The following is a 19,065-nucleotide window of genomic DNA, read 5'->3' on the forward strand; positions in this document are numbered from 1 at the left end:
AAAAAAAAAGGACATCAATTTTACTTGGGTACAACGTCGCACAACTGTCAGATAAAATGGTTGTAAACCCTGTTACACCACTTTTCACTACAGGTAAGCCTATAATAAGGATTACCTACAGGTGCAGGTACTGTGAATATCTCCTAAACTTGAGCTGTTTAGGAGATATTCACTGTATCCACATGTGCCAACGTCATCGGCACATGTGCACTGAAGAAACAGCCCACTCGTGCCGTTTCTTCAGTAGCCGTGCCGTTAACGGTGGCTCCCACATGCATGTGCGGGGGTGACGTCATCCCGGCTCCGGCCAATCACAGCGCCGGAGCCCGCAAACCCAGAAATAACTCAAGGAGACTTGTTGCCGGTCACATCGGTGTGTGGGGACTGCTGCAACAGCTTCGATCTATGGTAAGCATTTCATAATGAGCTAGTCTGTAATGCATACTAGCTCATTATGATTTTTTTTCCTCCCTGAGTTTACAACCTCTTTAGCGTAACGCAGTGCGGTATTGCAAAAAATGGCCTGGTCAGGAAGGGGGTAAAACCTTCCAGAGCTGAAGTGGTTAAACTAAAACTGCAAACCATGAACATAGGAACATAGTAAACGAGTGATTATTTATGTACTCTGCTTTTTGGGGGCGCTGGCTGGTGTACTAAGGATCAATCATGGTCTATAACAGCAACAACAGCCTCTTTCTGACTTATTCTATCCGTAATTCACTGACACAGAGGTAGCTAAAATAAAAAAGATAGAGAGCGTAGAGATCAAAAGCTAGTAGGTAATGTTCACTGACAACAAAAGATAGCTAGAAACTTGGACAGACTACCCCTTTATTTCCACATACCCTGTGTCTTTCAGTGAGACTACTACCAGTAAACACAATAGTTCGGGTTTTGTCTTTTCAGACCCTAGAATGCTTTTCAGAGGGGCAGCAAGGATGGTCATATATGTGATTGAGGGCCTAAAGGAATAAAACATTTTGTACATACACTTTAATGACAGGTCCTTGTTAAACAGGAGAAAACAACTCTATCTACATAAATCAGGGCATGGTGGAAGTTCCCTTGTTTGTGGAATGGTACAACTGGTAGAACAGGAAACAGATACAGCCAAGTCAGGTGCATTACCATGGTATGCTCAGTCCAGATGATGAAATCTATTTTGTTCTATTATCACCATCATATAAAATGCATCAATTCACATGGGTGCTTTACATCTCCCAGCCATTGAAGATAACTCTGAGAACCTGAATGTTCTCCCTCACCAGTGGGACTGTGCCTGCACTGCAAGACTGCTTGTTTAGGGGGAAGGTGAAAGCACCTTTACATACCTGATCCTCTGCTCTCTTGACATGCTAAACCCCCATTCCCCCATTGTACAGCGGTGGACTGTCTCTCGATATCCAACGCAGGACGATGGACTATGCACGGGTCTTGATTACGTCAGGAATTTGGTACTGTGGTATCATGCGTTTTGGTGGCTGCGAACATACCCATGTTTTCTAGATGCATGAGGGTGCCCTTAAGTATTAATGGCACCAGCACACATCGGCAAAGGGCAACGCGTTTCTGTGCAGTGCGGGAAAACACATGCAAGATGAACAAAGCCCTAGAGCTAAACTCCAGTCGTCAGTCTTGCACAATACAGGCTCCACTCCTGCATTAAAGCATGAGTTTGTCTGAGTTCACTACAAACTGTGAGCCTCTCATGGTGTGCAATAGAAGGTGAAGCAAGCACCTCAGTTCCTGGCTGAAGGATGTCCACCCCCCATTATGACTGTCCTTGGTCCGCCACTTTCATTTACTGGATTTCAATTCTTTCAATCATGGAGGTTCAGCATCACAAAAATGACAGATACCACTTAGGCACGGTTCACACTAGTACGATGTGAGAACCCTGAGAATCCAGTGCAGGTTCCCGCATCTGAATGTGGTTCACACCGAGATCTGCGAACCGCTGTGGGTGTCAATGTAAAATTAACGACACCCCCAGATCGGTTCACAGAACTGTAAAATGGTGCAGGAATCGGATCGCACAGGTGTGAACACCCATGCAATCAGATTACAGTGCAGACCAAAAAAAAAAAAAAGGGTCCCACACCATCACACCCATCTTACAATTGCCTCCATCCATGGATATTGAGGAAAGGTAAAAGACATACAGGGGGTCCCCGGGTTACAAACAAGATAGGGACTTTAGGTTTGTTCTTAAGTTGAATCTGTTTGTAAGTTGGAACAGGTACATTTTTTAAGTGTAGCTCCAGCCAAAAAATCTATTTTTAAGTTTTGTAGATAGCATAGGGAAGGGTTATCACCCCTGTAACATTTGTTTTGCTGTCTGTGCCCCTGTTCAGAAGATTTCACCTCACTTTCTGTCCCAATGACAATTGGATTTTGAAAATTTGGGGTTATTAGGGAAATAAGGATAGGTGATAAAGCATCAGTGGAGACACCTTTTTCCCATATTAACTCTTACAGGAGAGAATTTCCCTTCCTAGGGGTAGATTTCCTCTCACTTCCTGTTGTCTCCCTCCGTTTGTAAGTAGGAGTTGTTTGTAAGTCGGATGTTTGTAAGTAGGGGACCCCCTGTACCAGAGAAGTAAAAAGCAGGGGCCCTCCTTTAAAGGGGTTGTAAAGTTGTTTTTTTTTTTTTTTTTTAAATAACAAACATGTTATACTTACCTTCACTGTGCAGCTCGTTCTGCACAGAGTGGCCCCGAACCTGGTCTTCTGGGGTCCCTCGGCGGCTGTTTCAGCTCCTCCCCGCAAGCATTTACCACCTTCATGCGAGCTCCCTCGCACGGTGGTGAGTGCTTGCGGGCGCGCTCCCGTGATACAGCCGGCGGCTATAGCCGCTCGCTGTATCACTCGGCCCCGCCCCCGGCGCGCCGCGTCATCGGATGTGATTGACAGCAGCGCGAGCCAATGGCTGCGCTGCTTTCAATCCATCCACTGCAGCCAATCAGCGACCAGGCTGAGCTGCAATGAAGCTGACGAGGACGAGGAGCGAAGATTCGAGGCGTCAGGTAAGTAAAACGGGGGGGCTGGGGGCGGCGGTACTGTCAAAAGTTTTTTCACCTTAATGCATAGAATGCATTAAGGTGAAAAAATTTTTACCTTTACAACCCCTTTAAGATTATAATTAGCCTGATAAGACTTTAACGTGATTTTAATTGCTGGATTTTTTTTTTTATTACATTTATTTCTTTTAGTTATTTTTTTATATATTTTTATTGTTATAAATTCTTTTAAAAAAACAGGCGATTACAAAGCAGATACACATATCTGTGCTTCAATTTTACAACATTTCATATATAAATTCCCATACCCCTCTCCCACAGAAAATAAATAAATATGAAAATAACTCCTCTTCCCCTAATCCCCTACAAATAATCTCCCCCTTCAGCATCCTCTATCCCACAGGAGCGATTTTCCCTCCATTCAGATCTTATTATATAATCATATCCCACCTCTTCATCTTATACTCTGCCAACCCTTATTCCGTATGTACACGTTCTGTATTTTATTACTACATTTTGTTATATTAAAATAACAAACATGTTATACTTACCTGCTGTGTGCAATTGTTTTGTACAGAGCAGCTCTTTTGGGCCCCCCACCAGCATGCCAGGCTCCTCCCACCACCAAGTGCCCCCCAACGCAAGCTGCTTGCTATGGTGGCACACATGCGTGCTCGTTTCCGAACACCGATCTGTGTGTCCATTTGTCGTGATTGACAGCATTGGGAGCCAATGACTCCTACTGCTGTCTCAGAGCCAATGAGCCACGAGAGAGCCTCTGCTCTCGTGCACATCGATGGATCGAGCTCGGGCTCAGATAAGTATAAGTGGGGCTGGGGCGGAAGCTGCCCTCAGAAGATCAGAGAATGCATTAAGGTAAAACATCTTCAGCCATTAAAATCAGCCGTAACATTATAACCACTGACAGATAAAGTGAATAACATGTGTCATTACAATGGCATCTGAAAGTGGGTGGGATATTTTTGGCATTAAGCGAACATGTTGTCACTGAAGTTGATTTGTTGAAAGTAGGAAAAAATTAGCAAGTTGAGCGACTTTACCGAGGGACAAATTGTAATGGCTAGACAACTGGGTCAAAGCATCTCCAAAACTGCAGGTCTTGTGAGATGATCTTGGTTTGCAGTGGTCAGGACCTACCAAAAAATGGTCCAAGGAAGGAAAACCTGTGAACCGGCAACAGGGTCATGGGCGGACAAAGCTCATTGATGCACATGGGAGCGAAAGCTGGCCTGTGTAGTCCGATCCAATAGAACAGCTACTGTAGCTCAAATTGCTGAAACAGTTAATGCCGGTTCCAATAGAAAGGTGTCGTAAAACACTGTTTGTTGAGTATGGAGCTGCATATGCACAGACCGCTGAGGGTGCCCATGCTAACCCATGTCCACAGCCAAAAGAGCCTACAATGGACACGTGAACATCAGAACTGGACTGCAGTGCATTGGAAGAAGGGGTCTTGGTCTGATGAATCAGATTTTCTTTTACATCATGTAGTTGGCCAGGTGCGTGTGCGTCGCTTACCTGGGGAAGAGATGGCGCCGGGAAGCACGATGGGAAGAAGACAAACTGGCGGAGATAGTGATCTGCTCCTGAAAGCTTGGTGCGAGATACCACAGCATACCTTTCTGAGGTCTAGTGGAATCCATGCCACGGTATGTCAGGGCTGTTTTAGTGGCAAAAGGAAGACGGAAGCTGGTGATGCTTTATAGAATTTTCTTGTACAATTTCCTTTAGATTTACCTTCAACTATGTAATGCAAGGACCTGACTGATTGCATACAAATTGAAAGTATTTAGGTTTGACCTCATATTATATGGTTTTTGATAAATCTAAAGGAAAATCGTGCAAAAAAACTATATAATGTATGGCCAGCCTTACTCAATATTAGGTGGGTGGTCAGGTTATGGTGGGTGATCCTTATGTTATAGCCGATTGGTGTATGTGTACTGTGTAAAGCAATAAAGCACTGACTGCCTCATACTGTTGCCTCTCCCCTTCTCAGTCTGAGTGCTGCTGCACAGAGGATAACATGAAACCACTATATAAACAGATTCAAGTATTCGATTTGAAAACAAATCTTAGGGCTAGTTTACACTTTCTTCAAAACATGGCTTCAGACATGCTTTGTTAAAGCTCTCTGAACGCCAGTCAAAGCTCCTGTCACTAAATAAAATGGTTAGCTTACAGTCCTGTTTACACCTTGCTTTTGCTTTGGCTTCGCTTCAAAAATTATACCCCATGTAGCTTTAGCGGTGCTTCAAAGCCTCCATAGAAGTCTATGGCAAAGCTCGCTTGAAGCCCCACTGAAGCCCCACCAAAGATTCTTCGAAGCCCCAGCAAAGCTCCACCAAAGCCCCAGCAAAGCTCCACCAAAGCCCCAGCAAAGCTCCACCAAAGCCCCAGCAAAGCTCCACCAAAGCCCCAGCAAAGCTCCACCAAAGCCCCAGCAAAGCTCCACCAAAGCCCCAGCAAAGCTCCACCAAAGCCCCAGCAAAGCTCCACCAAAGCCCCAGCAAAGCCCCAGCAAAGCCCCAGCAAAGCCCCAAGCAAAAGCAAGGTATAAACAGTACTGTAAGCTAACCATTTTATTTAGTGACAGGAGCTTTGACTGGCATTCAGAGAGATTTAACAAACCATGTCCGAAGCCTTGTTTTGAAGCAAGTGTAAACTAACCCTAACTGTATTAAATGTTTCCCATATCTACCCGGATTTTAGTTTTAAGGCTAAGCTGTTAGATAAACAACTGCAAAGGAGGAAATGATTCACTTTGTGGAGATTTTCCCTTACTTCCTGTTGTCAGGAAATTATAAAGAAACTCTTCCACTGAAGATAGAGAGAAATAAAATCCTGACAGTGGCTCCAGCTCTTCTCTGCTTTAAACTTTTTTCTGTGTAAAACTAGGAAAATTTGGGATATTGTTTCACTTTAACCAGTGCTTAGATGCCACAAAATCAAAAAGAAGTCAGCTTTATATAAAACATATATTTAATGTATGTCCCCCATACCTAGCTGGGCCCATTATATGTGCTGATGAAACAAATAATATCATTCTCTTACAGCCCATAATATTTTTTTTTTTTTTTTGCATGACCACAGGTTTTAATTCACAGACATCTGCCCCAGGCTGTTTACTCATTGGCATTATAAAGTCTCCTATCTGAGTTCATTGACCACATAGTGAGCACAGCCCAGTCTGTCTGTAAACAGATCCTCAATAAACAGCAGATGACACACAATGAAAACTTCAGCTTCTATTTTGTCCAGCCATCTCTCCGAAACATCTCGATGACGTTGTTACCTCCGAGATTAAATCCCCATGCTTGGACAATCCGACTGAGTTCACCAAGAGGCCAATTTATTTAGCAGCAGCATGGCCTAAAGTTGAATCTTCCGAAATTCCTTCCAAATTTCGCTTGAATTTGGTTAAAGAAGCTGGATGGAAAATTCTTGGTCGAACAGTGCCTGCATCCAATCAGATGAATTCACTGTTCAGGTATTCTGACAGCCATGGGTGTAAGCTGTCACAATGCAATAGCCGGTAGGGAAGATTCATCCATTCACAATGGTTAGTGTGGATGGGGAAATCTGGCGATTTCTCTTGTTCAGCGCCCTTGCTATCTCTTAGGATGTCCACATCATATATGCTGTACTGACACATAGGATTCACCACATGTGCAAATGTGCTGCAAGTCTTTGGGACCCATTGGAGATCTGTGGCAAATCTGCGCATGCACAGGTGATTTCAGCGTATGCATGCAGACACCACAGATATCAAGGTCCCAGATACCAGTAGAGTGTGCACATGTGTGGACCCCCCCCCCCCCCCCCTTTACACACATGCGCAGATGTGTCCCAGGTATTTTCTGGGACCCAAAGATCTGGCAGAGACCTTTGGCACATCTGCACTAATGCAGCATATTCAGAGTTGGTGATACTGGAAAGGAGGGGCTGATATTTTTCCTTAAGCTTGGGATTCCTGAAAAACAAACAAAATATTATTCACCTAGGTCAGGGGTGTCCAAACTTTTCAAAGAGGGCCAGATTTGATGAAGTGAACATGCGTGGGGGCCGACCATTTTGCCTGACATTCTTTGAACCATTAAAATTCAGTCTGTGTGTTAGTTCGAGCACTAATACACTGCCCAACAAGAATTCTCTTGCCTTTGTGGCTGTGTGTGAGTAAAGAGATGAGCTCGGGCGTGTTATTTGGATATACCATATTTATTGGCGTATAACACGCACCTTTACTTTAACCACTTGCTTACCGGGCACTTAAACCCCCCTCCTATCCAGACCAATTTTCAGCTTTCGGCGCTGACGCACTTTGAATGACAATTGCGCGGTCACACAACACTGTACCCAAATGAAATTTTTATCATTTTTTCACCACAAATAGAGCTTTCTTTTGGTGGTATTTGATCACCTCTGTGGTTTTTACTTTTTATTAAAAAAATTTAAAAAACTGAATTTTTTTTAAAAAAAAAGTTTATTTTTTTATATTTTGTTTTAAAAAATTTTAAACGGGTAATTTTTCTCCTTCATTGATGTACGCTGATGAGGCGGCAGTGATGGGCACTGATAGGCGGCAGTGATGGGCACTGATGGGTGGCAGTGATGGGCACTGATGGGTGGCAGTGATGGGCAGCACTGGCAGGTGGCACTGATTGGCACTACAGGTGGGCATTGATAGGTGGTACTTGTGGGCACTGATAGGTGGTACTTGTGGGCACTGTTAGGTGGCACTTGTGGGCACTGTTAGGTGGCACTTGTGGGCACTGTTAGGTGGCACTGTGGGCACTATTAGGTGGCACTGTGGGCACTATTAGGTGGCACTTTTATTGGGCACTGATGAGGCAGATGTGCCTCTTCCACTTGGGGACCGATGTCCCTCACATCCGATCCGCTGATCGGCTTTTTTTTCTACTCGCGCTGTCAGCGTGAGTAAAAAAAAAAAACGATTACCGATCTTTTGTTTACATCATGTGATCAGCTGTCATTGGCTGACAGCTGATCACATGGTAAGGGGCCGGGACCGGCCCCTTACACAGATCGGTGATCAGCCGAGTCTCAGTGACTCGGTGATCACAACGCGCCCGGCGCGCGCCCTGCAGGGCGCGCGCAGGGAGCGTGCACAGGGGAGGACGTCATATGACGTCCTCCCGGGAATGTAGGTCCGCGCTGTAGCCGTCATTCGGCTATAGCGCGGATGCCAAGCGGTTAAGGGAAGAGGGAAGTTTCTGGAAAAAAAAAAAATTTAAATAAAGAACTATGAAGCAAAATAAGGGTCAGTGCCCATTTGCAGCACCCCCATTGCCATCAGTGCAGCACCCCCATTGCCAGGAATGCAGCGCCCACCATTGCCAGGAATGCAGCGCCCACCATTGCCAGGAATGCAGACTCAACATTGCAATCACTGCAGCCTGACTAATGCCCAGTCATCTGCAGCTTTGGAGGGGACAGGGAGGAGGCAGGACGAGCGCCAAAAGATTAGATACAGGAAAAACTCCTGTTTTCTCAGCGGCCTCTTTAATAGAAAGTCCTGCCTCCTTTGATGGACAGAACAGTCATCCAATGGCAGCGCCGGAGACGGGACTTCCCTTTATAGAGGCTGCCGTGTAAACAGGAAATACTCCTGTGTGCACAGAACTCATACCGCCTCCTCCCTGTCCCCTCCAATGCAGCCAGAATATATATCTTTTGTGGCCCAGGCACTGGGAGATCGCTGGGGGCCACAAAAGATGATATATATGTCCAGATAACCAGGCGGGCCGTTCAAAACCGGAACCGCGGGCCAGACTTGAGGCATGCCTGACCTAGGTGGATGCAGCATTGCGCCGATGCTGCATTTGTCCCCAGCTGGCTTCATACCAAGAACTGAGCAAACAAGGACCGCTGATCGCTCAGTTCTTGGTCTTCAGGCTGCAGGGAGCTGGTTCTGTCAGTCATCGGCTCTCTGTTCTGCCACTCCAGCACTCACTGGAGTGCTGAGCTAAGGAGCAGGCGGGGGCGTAGTTGGCTCAGTCTCCCAGCGGCTCGCTGAGAGGCTAGGCCAGCTGCTGGTCCAGGCATCTAGGTTGATGCCAACTGCAAAGTCGGGATCTTTCCTGAGCCTATAGCGACTCTGAGGAGACTCTGAACTACACACTCCTGTGATCCATAGGACAAGTACAGTCAAAAGAGCTTTGGCTATAAAGAATGCCAGGCATGGTATATTTTTACATAGTTACATTGGTCCATCTTGGACCAATGTAACTATGTTTATACCATACGTGCCTGATGGTCCTGGAAGCTGGAAATCACTTTAGTAGACTGCTTATTCTAGAGCAGTGCTTCTCAACTGCAGTCCTCAAGGCGCCCCACAGGTCATATTTTCAGGATTTCCCTCAGATGAAACAGCTGTGGTAATTACTAAAGCAGTGAAACTGATCAAATCACCTGTGCAAAATAATGGAAGGCCTGAAAACATGACCTGGGCACCTTGAGGACTGGAGCAGAGAAACACCGCTCTAGAGATCGCCAATTGCTTCTGGATCCAATTCTGAGCGGACAGCCTAATGCATTCTAAACACAGGGCATCTGGTGCTCACCAGGGGCGCCATTCAGAGAAGCGGTCTCCAATTCTGATTGGACAAGATGGAGAGCGTGACATCACTGCCCACCTCTCAACCTCATCCAATCAGAGAACACTTTGCATTAATTTAGAAAACGCAAAGCAATCCCTGAATAGTGTGCAGCACGACAGTCGCTCAGCATGGGACCGGGAAGCAAGTGGAGATCACTGAAGCAATGGTGTCTACTCCAGTGATATCCAGCTTCTAGGGGCATCAGTCAGGAATGGTATAAAGATTCAAAAGGTATAAACAGGCAGCAACTCGGTATCATCCAATTGCAGAAGTATTTATTAGTTACAGGGTAAATACAACATGAATACACTTATGAGTTTCGACCATGAGGCCTTAGCTATGACTAAGACTTCATAGCAGTGGTGCTTCAAATAGTGGTGCTGCCGAACAGTGACTGCATCTGATAGGATGCAATCACTGTTGGCCAATAATTTTCCACCTGGTTCAGTTGACATCGGTCAAGCTGAGTGGTACTTGCAGGGCCACACACGGCTCAAAGTTTAGTCAATTCAGCAGGAATCGGCCTAAATTTGAGCCATCTATGGCCAACCTAGGTTCAGCTCTCTCCCCCACTTCTTGAGCCTTATTATAAAGCTGACCATACACATATGCAGGCTGAACAGGGGAAAAAAAAAAAAAAAGGATTCCTCCACCCACGCTATTCAGTACTGATGAACGAATCTCCCACTGCAGCTACTGCAGATGCAAACAATACCCACATCTGATTGGATGCAGGTGTTGTTCAACCGACATTTTTCCACCTGGCTCCTTTGAGTTTTCAAATAAGGGATGTTGGCCTGAGGCGGCTGACAGGGCCATCCACTGTGTGGTTTTCAAAATTCAAACCATGTATTGCCAGGTTTAGTCAACCAAGCCATCCATTACAATCAGTGACGAGTAACAAGGTTCAGGTGGTGTAGGGGATAATACCTAGAATCAATTCTAAGCAGGGCAATAACTGCGGAAGATGTGGAAACCTTGCAAGAAGATTTGGAAAAATTAATGGGGTGGGCAACTACATGGCATGAGGTTTAATGTGGAAAAAAAGTAAAATAATGCATTTGGGTGGCAAAAATATGAATGTAATCTATACACTGGGGGGAGATCCTCTGGGGGAATCAAGAATGGAAAAGGACCTGGGGGTTATAGTAGATGATAGGCTCAGCAATGGCAGGCAATGCCAAGCTGCTGCTAACAAAGCAAACAGAATATTGGCATGCATTAAAAAGGGGGATTAACTCCAGAGATAAAACGATCCCTCTCCCGCTCTACAAGACTCTGGTCCGGCCGCACCTAGAGTATGCTGTCCAGTTCTGGGCACCAGTTCTCAGAAAGAATGTACTGGAAATGGAGCGAGTACAAAAAAGGGCAACAAAGCTAATAAAGGGTCTGGAGGATATTAGTTATGAGGAAAGGTTGCGAGCACTGAACTTATTCTCTCTGAAGAAGAGACACTTGAGAGGGGATATGATTCTAATTTACAAATACCGTACTGGTGACCCCATAACGGGGATAAAACTTTTTCGCGGAAGGGAGTTTAATAAGACTCGTGGCCACTCACTAAAATTAGAAGAAAAGAGGTTTAACCTTAAACTACGTAGAGGGTTCTTTACTGTAATGCCCCGTACACACGGTCGGATTTTCCGACACACAAAGTTGGAGAGCAGGAGATAAAATTTTCCGACAACAAAATCCGTTGTCGGAAATTCCGATCGTGTGTATACAAATCCGAAGGACAAAGTGCCACGCATGCTCAGAATAAATAAAGAGATGAAAGCTATTGGCCACTGCCCCGTTTATAGTCCCGACGTACGTGTTTTACGTCACCGCGTTCAGAACGATCAGATTTTCCGACAACTTTGTGTGACCGTGTGTATGCAAGACAAGTTTGAGCCAACATCTGTCGGAAAAAAATTCTAGGATTTTGTTGTCGGAATGTCCGAACAAAGTCCGACCGTGTGTACGGGGCATAAGAGCGACAGGGATGTTGAAATCCCTTCCACAGGCGGTGGTCTCAGCGGGGAGCATTGATAGTTTCAAGAAACTGTTAGATAAACACCTGAATGACCACAAAATACAGGCATATACAATGTAATACTGACATATAATCACACACATAGGTTGGACTTGATGGACTTGTGTCTTTTTTCAACCTCACCTACTATGTAACTATGTAATTGGACGGGTTAGGATATATCTCAAGAGATACCCGATTTTAAATTAATGTGTTCAATTCATCTATTTGAGAATGCTTTGGAAATGTTTTCTATCCAGATGGGTGAAGAGGGTAAAGTATGTTAATTAGATACCTGTTCATGTACTCTGACCATCATTACAGCATTTTATTTGCACTTTGACCTGTGTAAGAAAATTGTCGGTGCCAGCCAAAAAAAAAAAAAAAAATCCAGATTTCATTTCAGATCAGGTTTGCCAAATCAATAGAATCTACCATAAACTGTGCAGTAGGGAGGGTTTACCCTACTTCATTTTTGAAGCTATTACCTATATAGACTCTCACATAAATTCCGGGTCTAACAGCTAAAATCTGAACCAAAAACGTAACTGTATGTGACAAATTTAAAACTTCAGGTAAAAAGAAATGAAACACAGCATTAGTGAATATGTCAAAGAATTTACAGTTCTGTAATCTAGGCACCTCTGCCCAATAGAGCAGCCAGATCTTGAACTATCACGCATGCTATACTGCAGAAAAGCAATACAGCTTGGTCCTGGATCTACACACATACCATAGTTACACAATGAAGGCACAGCAGCAATATGATGAGGTCATCCCTGTGCTCTGCACTCCTCTCTCAGCATGCTGTGCTGGAGATTACAGGGGTGGATAGAACTAAGACAAATTCAGGGCTTTCCAATCACTGCATCTTAAAATAAATGTAAATATAAAACTGTAATAAATTGTGCTTGTATGTGCATGCAGTTCAGTTTTAAAGCTGACCATACACGCTACACCAGTGGTCTCCAAACTGCGGCCCTTTGCTTAACTTTATCTGGCCCATGAGGCACAGCTCCTCCCACTGACACCAACAATGGGGCACAACTCCTCCCACTGACACCAACGATGGGGCACAACTCCTCCCACTGACACCAACGATGGGGCACAACTCCTCCCACTGACACCAACGATGGGGCACAACTCCTCCCACTGACACCAACGATGGGGCACAACTCCTCCCACTGACACCAACGATGGGGCACAACTCCTCCCACTGACACCAACGATTTCTCTGCCTAATACCTAATGGGACAATTTTCTACTCCCACTGGGCACAGTCCAGCCCCCCCACAATCTAAAGAACAGTAAACTGGCCCTTTGTTTTGAAGGAGACCCCTGTGCTATACAATCTGATTGTACAAGCTCCTATATTTTCCAGCGACTATGTAGTACAAGGGCCTGCCTGACTGAATACAATTGGATGGTTTAGATTTGTCTTCAGGGATTGCACAATCAGGTATATGGCCAAAGACTTCTATCCAAATATGTTATTTTAGACACTTATGTTACATGTTAGCCTTTGATAGGGGGAAGTCCAGTCCAACATCTACATGTAAAAATTGGAGGACTGGCAGTGACTCATCACATGTCTGTACATGAAATTTCTTCCTGAAGTTCTTTAAAACAGAGAAGTATCATTTCTATATATACACATTTACGCAGTATGGCAACAGCTTGTCAGGAAGGGGATGTGCATTACTTGGAAATGGGGGGCATTCTACATTTCTCTACCTAGTTGAGCAATACTAGGTAGAGAAACGTAATAATACAGTCTCCCGATTCTGTAAGTGTAAATTCATATGATGTCCTCCACACCAAAAACAGAGCAGCAAGGATGTCACCAGCCCAGCCATTATACTAGCCATAGACCCATAGACTACACGGGGTTAAAGTGTTACTAAACCCAGGACCCTGCATTCACTATATCTGGTCTCCCACAGTACATTGAAATGCAATTATTGGTAAATATAAACTGCTAAATACCTTTTCTCATCAGCAGTATATATAGCATTTACCCAGTACTTGTATCATTGTTGGGTAAAGCTAGTAAGAGGAGATTTCATTCTACACTGACTGTCCTATGATGCTACATGACTCCTATCTCTCTGTCTGGACGATGCTGATTGGTCCTGTGCTGATCACATGTACCCTCCCAATTTAAAAAAAAAAAAAAAAAAAAACTCTAGCATAACACCAAACTGAGCATGTGCAGAGTGCCTCCTAGGCCCCTTTCACACAGGGAATGTCCATTTTGATGATCCGTTGATCTCCGCTAAGCAGGTGGATGACAGGTCCGTCTCTGCTCACTGTGCTGAGATGGACCTGTCAGAGCCCCACTATCCTCTATGGGGGAGATCGGCTGAAGATTGAGCCGCCTGTCTGTTTTCATCCGATTCTATCCGATCCGCCAAATGGATGGAAAATAGGGTTTCCGTCCGTCTGGATTTGGCAGACTGGATAGAATAGCGACGGATGTCAGCGGACATGTCACCGCTGACATTCGTTGCTTCATAGAGGTGAATGGAGCGTCCGATCAGGTCCGCCTGAAAAACTGACAGGAGGACCTGATCGGACAGCATGTGTGAAAGGGGCCTTAGGGCTCTGTCTTATCAGGAGATGGATTGGGGACAGTGGAAGAAGGGGAGGACCAGAGAAGACAGGATCAAACAGCCTTTTTACACAAATGTGCAGGATTAACCCCTTAGGTTCCATAGTGAGTATAAGGCGTCATGTACACTGGCCTACATTTACCTCAGGCAAAATGCTGCAAAATCGATGCACATTTTTGCCACGTTCTGCGTTTTCCCATGGCTGGCAGTCAAAGCGTGCCTATCCTGAATGCGATTATTTCACGTTCAGGAGAGGGAGGTTGAAGCTCACCTAAATGTGGCAGCTCCTAAACTCTGCTTTATACATTGACACATAGGCATTAATGGAGAGGAGTTTAGGAGATTTGGCAAAAAAAAAAAAAAAGACCAAAAGCTACTAAACTCAAGTTTAGGTGCTTCCAATGTAGGTCAGTGTACATGAAGCCTTACAAGCATGCTTTACTGCGTATACAGACCGATTTTACGGTTGTGGATTTATATAAATACCACAGAAGTGACATACGTCGCCATGGTGCCTTGGGAAGGAAACATACCAAAAAGGTATGAAAAGATAAATAAATAAATATCCAAAGCGTTACATATATTTTCAATTTTTGCCTGGAACTTGGCTTTAAGTAAGGTGAAGTTATTATTAACTGCATTTAAAAATAACAGATTCCCAGATTAGCTTTTCACAATTATAAATCATAATAGATTTCTTCCTCTGTGCCAGAATACTTACGCTGGCAATACATGCACAGAATTTGGGTCAAAAATTGGTCATTTTCGGAAAGATTGTTCGACAATCGTTGCCATTATTGGACCCAATTTTACCAACGATTTTGACCGTGGGCCTAGCTAATGTAGATGGATCCGAAGCGAAAACTTTTACCGTTTCAACTATAATGTATACATGTATGTTGTAATCGAAACAAAAAGAATATTCTGTCTAGTATGAATTATATAGGTTTTTATTGTTGTCCAACGACCACTATGATCATGGAAACGATCATGTAAACGAGTTTATTCTGTCAGTTAGTGGCCAATTCACTTTTGACTGATGAATAATCGTTCAGTCTGCAAACGGCCGAAATTCTGTGCGTGTATGGCCAGCATTACTCTAGACATGAAAACTAAAATTGGTCTTCAGGACCTCAGGCCAAACAAATAATAAAAAAAATATATGTTTGTGATCTACTACACTATGCTCTGGCAAAAAACGTAAGGTAGGCAAAGAGACACCAGACGACTAGTCAACAGCCATCCTCAATAAAGCCATGGTGGTGGCTACCAGCTGGGTTGGAATTTTTTAGCATCTGGTCCATTGAATATCAATTAATGCTCTGGAAGTGAACATACAAGAATGTTGAATACAAATAAGCCAGTTTATACTAAAATGTTGATAACTACCTAAGCAAAACCTCTTTTGGCAGTCAGATCCTGTCCTGAGGACCCATTGCCTTCTAAAGCTGGGGGGAATCCAGAACAGGTCAATCCCAATATGTCAATTGTAGTCATGTGAAAGGTAGATCGCAACCCTGTGGTGCCAGATGCAAGTTCCTGATCCCACCCAAAGCCTTTCAAAACAGAGCAACTATAGGCATTGCAGAGCCAAAGGAGGTTCTAGGCTACTCCTTGGCACCACTGCATTTGAGGTTTGTTGAGTGACTTTTGACAAAAGGGAGGGGGGATTGGCACTATGAGAAATTTTAGCGCAGGGGGTATTTTTACTGGGGGGGGGGGAGGGGTGGTGGCTTACGTACTCCTGACCTCTGCACTGTGTGTGAAGTACTACTAGCTTATGCAGTAGGTGTTATATACCACTGACTCCTGCACTCTGCAGTAAAGCTGGCCTAAGATGGGTCAATTTTTTTTCTGTTCAACCAGCAAGTTTAACAAAACGAACTGCTCTAGTTTCCCCATCAACACATTTGAGGTGAAAGGGGGAATTTTCCCACTGTGTCATTGTATTCTTTCATCAGTGAGACTTCCCCCAAGTCAGAATACACAGATCAGCATTAAACAAGAGGGAATTTTCCAGCAGGGTGTTTGTACAGAAAATGATCAGTAGAACAACTTCTGTACAACCACAGAGCCCATACATGGATTGAAATTCAGTTGGTCCTTGCTGAACCAGCCAAAATTTCAATCCATCTATGGGCAGCTTAAATACTATTGACCTCTGAACTCTGCGTTACTTCCGACTGACCAATGTACTTAGCATTACTTACCCCAGACCTTTGAACGCTTACATTTTTTACTACTAACCCTTACATTCTGCAATACTTACCATTGACCCATGCACTCTACATTACTTACTCTTGACCCCTGCACTGTGCGATACATACTACTGACCACTGCACTTGCAGTAACATTCTCCTGACCCCTGTATTCTGCAAGACTTACCACTGACCTCCGTGTTACTTTCTCCTAACCCCTGTACTCTGTTACATACTACTGACTTCTGAACCGTGTTACTTACTACTGACCCCAGCACTTTGTGTTACATACTACTGATCTCTGGACTCTACCTTACTTACTCCTGACCCCTGCACTCTGCATTACTTACTACTGACTTCTGGACTATGAATTACTTATTACTGGCTCCTGAACTGTTACCAACTATTGACCCCTGAACTCTGCGTTACTATTGGCCCCTGAATGCTTCAAACCTATTTACCTTTTTTTTTTAACAGAAAAGAAACCTATTTACCTTTTAATGGGGCCTTGCTGGGTTATCACCTTAATAAAAAGCACACTGCACCCTGGTGATTTCTCTTCCAACAACAGTTCAGGTAGATCACCTCTCCAGGGGTTGTCTACCTCTGATCTAAAGTTTACGGCTGACAATGGTCCTAAAGCTGAAAATTATGGATCTGAAACCCACAAACTTTACAGCTGCTGCGCTTATCTGATTTGTGCAGGTCAGCACTTCTTGTACATACAAATGTATTAAAGTGAAATGTTATGGCTATGTGTAAGTTGGAACACTGATAAACATAGATGAAACAAAAGATATCATAAGGCATGAATGCACAAAAAGTTGCAAGACAGGCTGACATTTTTCAAATTAATTGAAAACACCCGTTCTGTCTCACCTCCATCTACATGAAAGCTTCCATCTCTTGAAGAAGGCTCTACACAGCTTGGCCAGATCTGTCCACTTCTCCTCACTCCAACTATTGCAGCCTCAGACACTCTCAGCTGGCACTGGCGGGCAGGTGCCTGTGGGGTGGGAGGGCTTGCGCTGCCAGGTGAAGGAGGGGAGCGACCCCAAAGACCCCGAGGTGACACCCGTCCAGACGGGCCCGAGGACAGCTCCTCTTCACTTGAGGTAAGGTTCTCATTGGAGCTGCAGTCTGGTGTATACCCTCCCCCAAGGTCCTCAAAACTCTGAGGGGAGACAGATCGACGTGGCCAGGGTTCCCCCCAACGACTGCCAGGCCCTGGCAATGCATTATCCCGAATAAAGCGAGGGTTCAATTCAGCTTCCTCATACTCTCCATCCCAGCCACAGCTGCTATCCGAAGAGCGGCCACGGCGAGATTCTACTGGTAAGGTGGCTTTGGGACTCCCCTCGGGGTGAGAAGCCGCCCTTCTAAGCCGGTCCGATCGGGGTTCTGACCCATCTCTCTCTGTCAAGCTGAACAGTCGACGGGGACCCCGAGTCACATCCCCAGGAGACAGGTCCGGTGCGCCGACAGGTGGCTCCCTGCGGCCCGGACCTCTAGTCTTTTCCTCTGGACTTCTCTCTTCCCTACCAGGACCTAAGGCTCTCTCTTCCCGACTGGACCCCAACGGCCTCTCTTCTCCTCCTCCAGGTGGATCCCTCACCTCGAAGCCCCATCGCTGGCGGTCGTAACCTCTCCTCTCCTTGGCCAGCAGAGTCTGTAGGTAAATCATACGGAACCGTTCCCGGTTTAGCTCTCGCTCCAGCCTACGCACGGTGGCCCTGCACCTCTCCAACTCTTGCTCCATGTCCCGCACCGTGCGCAACTCCATGCGGGGCGGCTCCGCGTCCGGAAACTGTGCCCGCCACGCCTCCGCGAAGCCCGCTGGCTCCAGCATCCTGTCCCCGGCCCCAATGGGACACCTCACCAAGGAGACTCAGCATGAGGCTTTCAGCACCACCATTGGTCTCCAGAAAAAAAAATAAATAAAAAGCGGTTCGTGGAGGACGCAATGGGGTGGGGGACACGACTTTCTACCCGGCTGGTGGGGTGGGGGAGCTTAGGGCTTTACATGCAGACCAGGACAAGGGGGACAAGTGACCACAAGGGAGCTTTGTCTGGGTCCAACAAGATGTCACTGTATCCCAGGCTGAATTAATAGAGGCAGTGTATGGAGAGCCATGTCCTGTTTATGAAAGGCTCCGTCCTACCAGCTTTCCTCAGTCCTCCTTGTGTACGGGTCACACTCCTCTCCAGCCTCCCCGAAGCTCTGCTCTCCCTTGTGCGGACTCGGCCTCTCTATTGTGTGTCACTAGCCGTGTGTCTATGAGCCGGGGGCGGGGCCAGCGCCGCTCCTCCCATCACACGTCATTCCCAGTGTGTGGAATACTAGATGTCAGTGAGGAAGGACTGGGATGGGATGTGTGCTGCTGATCATCGCATCGATCTGTCCCAGCCATTCTGCTGCTCGATCACTATATTCAGCATGTTCATCATCCACATACCTTTATATGCTGCTCATCCAACACATCCCCCACTACAGCCACATATCACCCCAGACAGTGCCTGCAAACTCCTACTTTATTATTATTATTTCTATTTATTTATTATGTATTGCCTTCTTTAGTG

General features: G+C 45.4%; 1 protein-coding gene across 1 annotated transcript in view; it reads right to left on the bottom strand.

Annotated features, from left to right (window-relative positions):
- The window catches only part of BCR (BCR activator of RhoGEF and GTPase), a 90,917-nt gene extending 72,108 nt beyond the window's left edge, over positions 1–18,809 (bottom strand). The window contains exon 1 of the mRNA XM_073629242.1: positions 17,365–18,809. Coding sequence (XP_073485343.1) covers positions 17,365–18,334 — 970 coding nt within the window. The 5' untranslated portion in view covers positions 18,335–18,809. The remainder of the gene's footprint in view (positions 1–17,364) is intronic.
- Positions 18,810–19,065: the final 256 nt, after the last annotated feature.

Source organism: Aquarana catesbeiana, linkage group LG01, assembly GCF_042186555.1.
Source record: "Aquarana catesbeiana isolate 2022-GZ linkage group LG01, ASM4218655v1, whole genome shotgun sequence".
Classification (NCBI taxonomy): domain Eukaryota; kingdom Metazoa; phylum Chordata; class Amphibia; order Anura; family Ranidae; genus Aquarana; species Aquarana catesbeiana.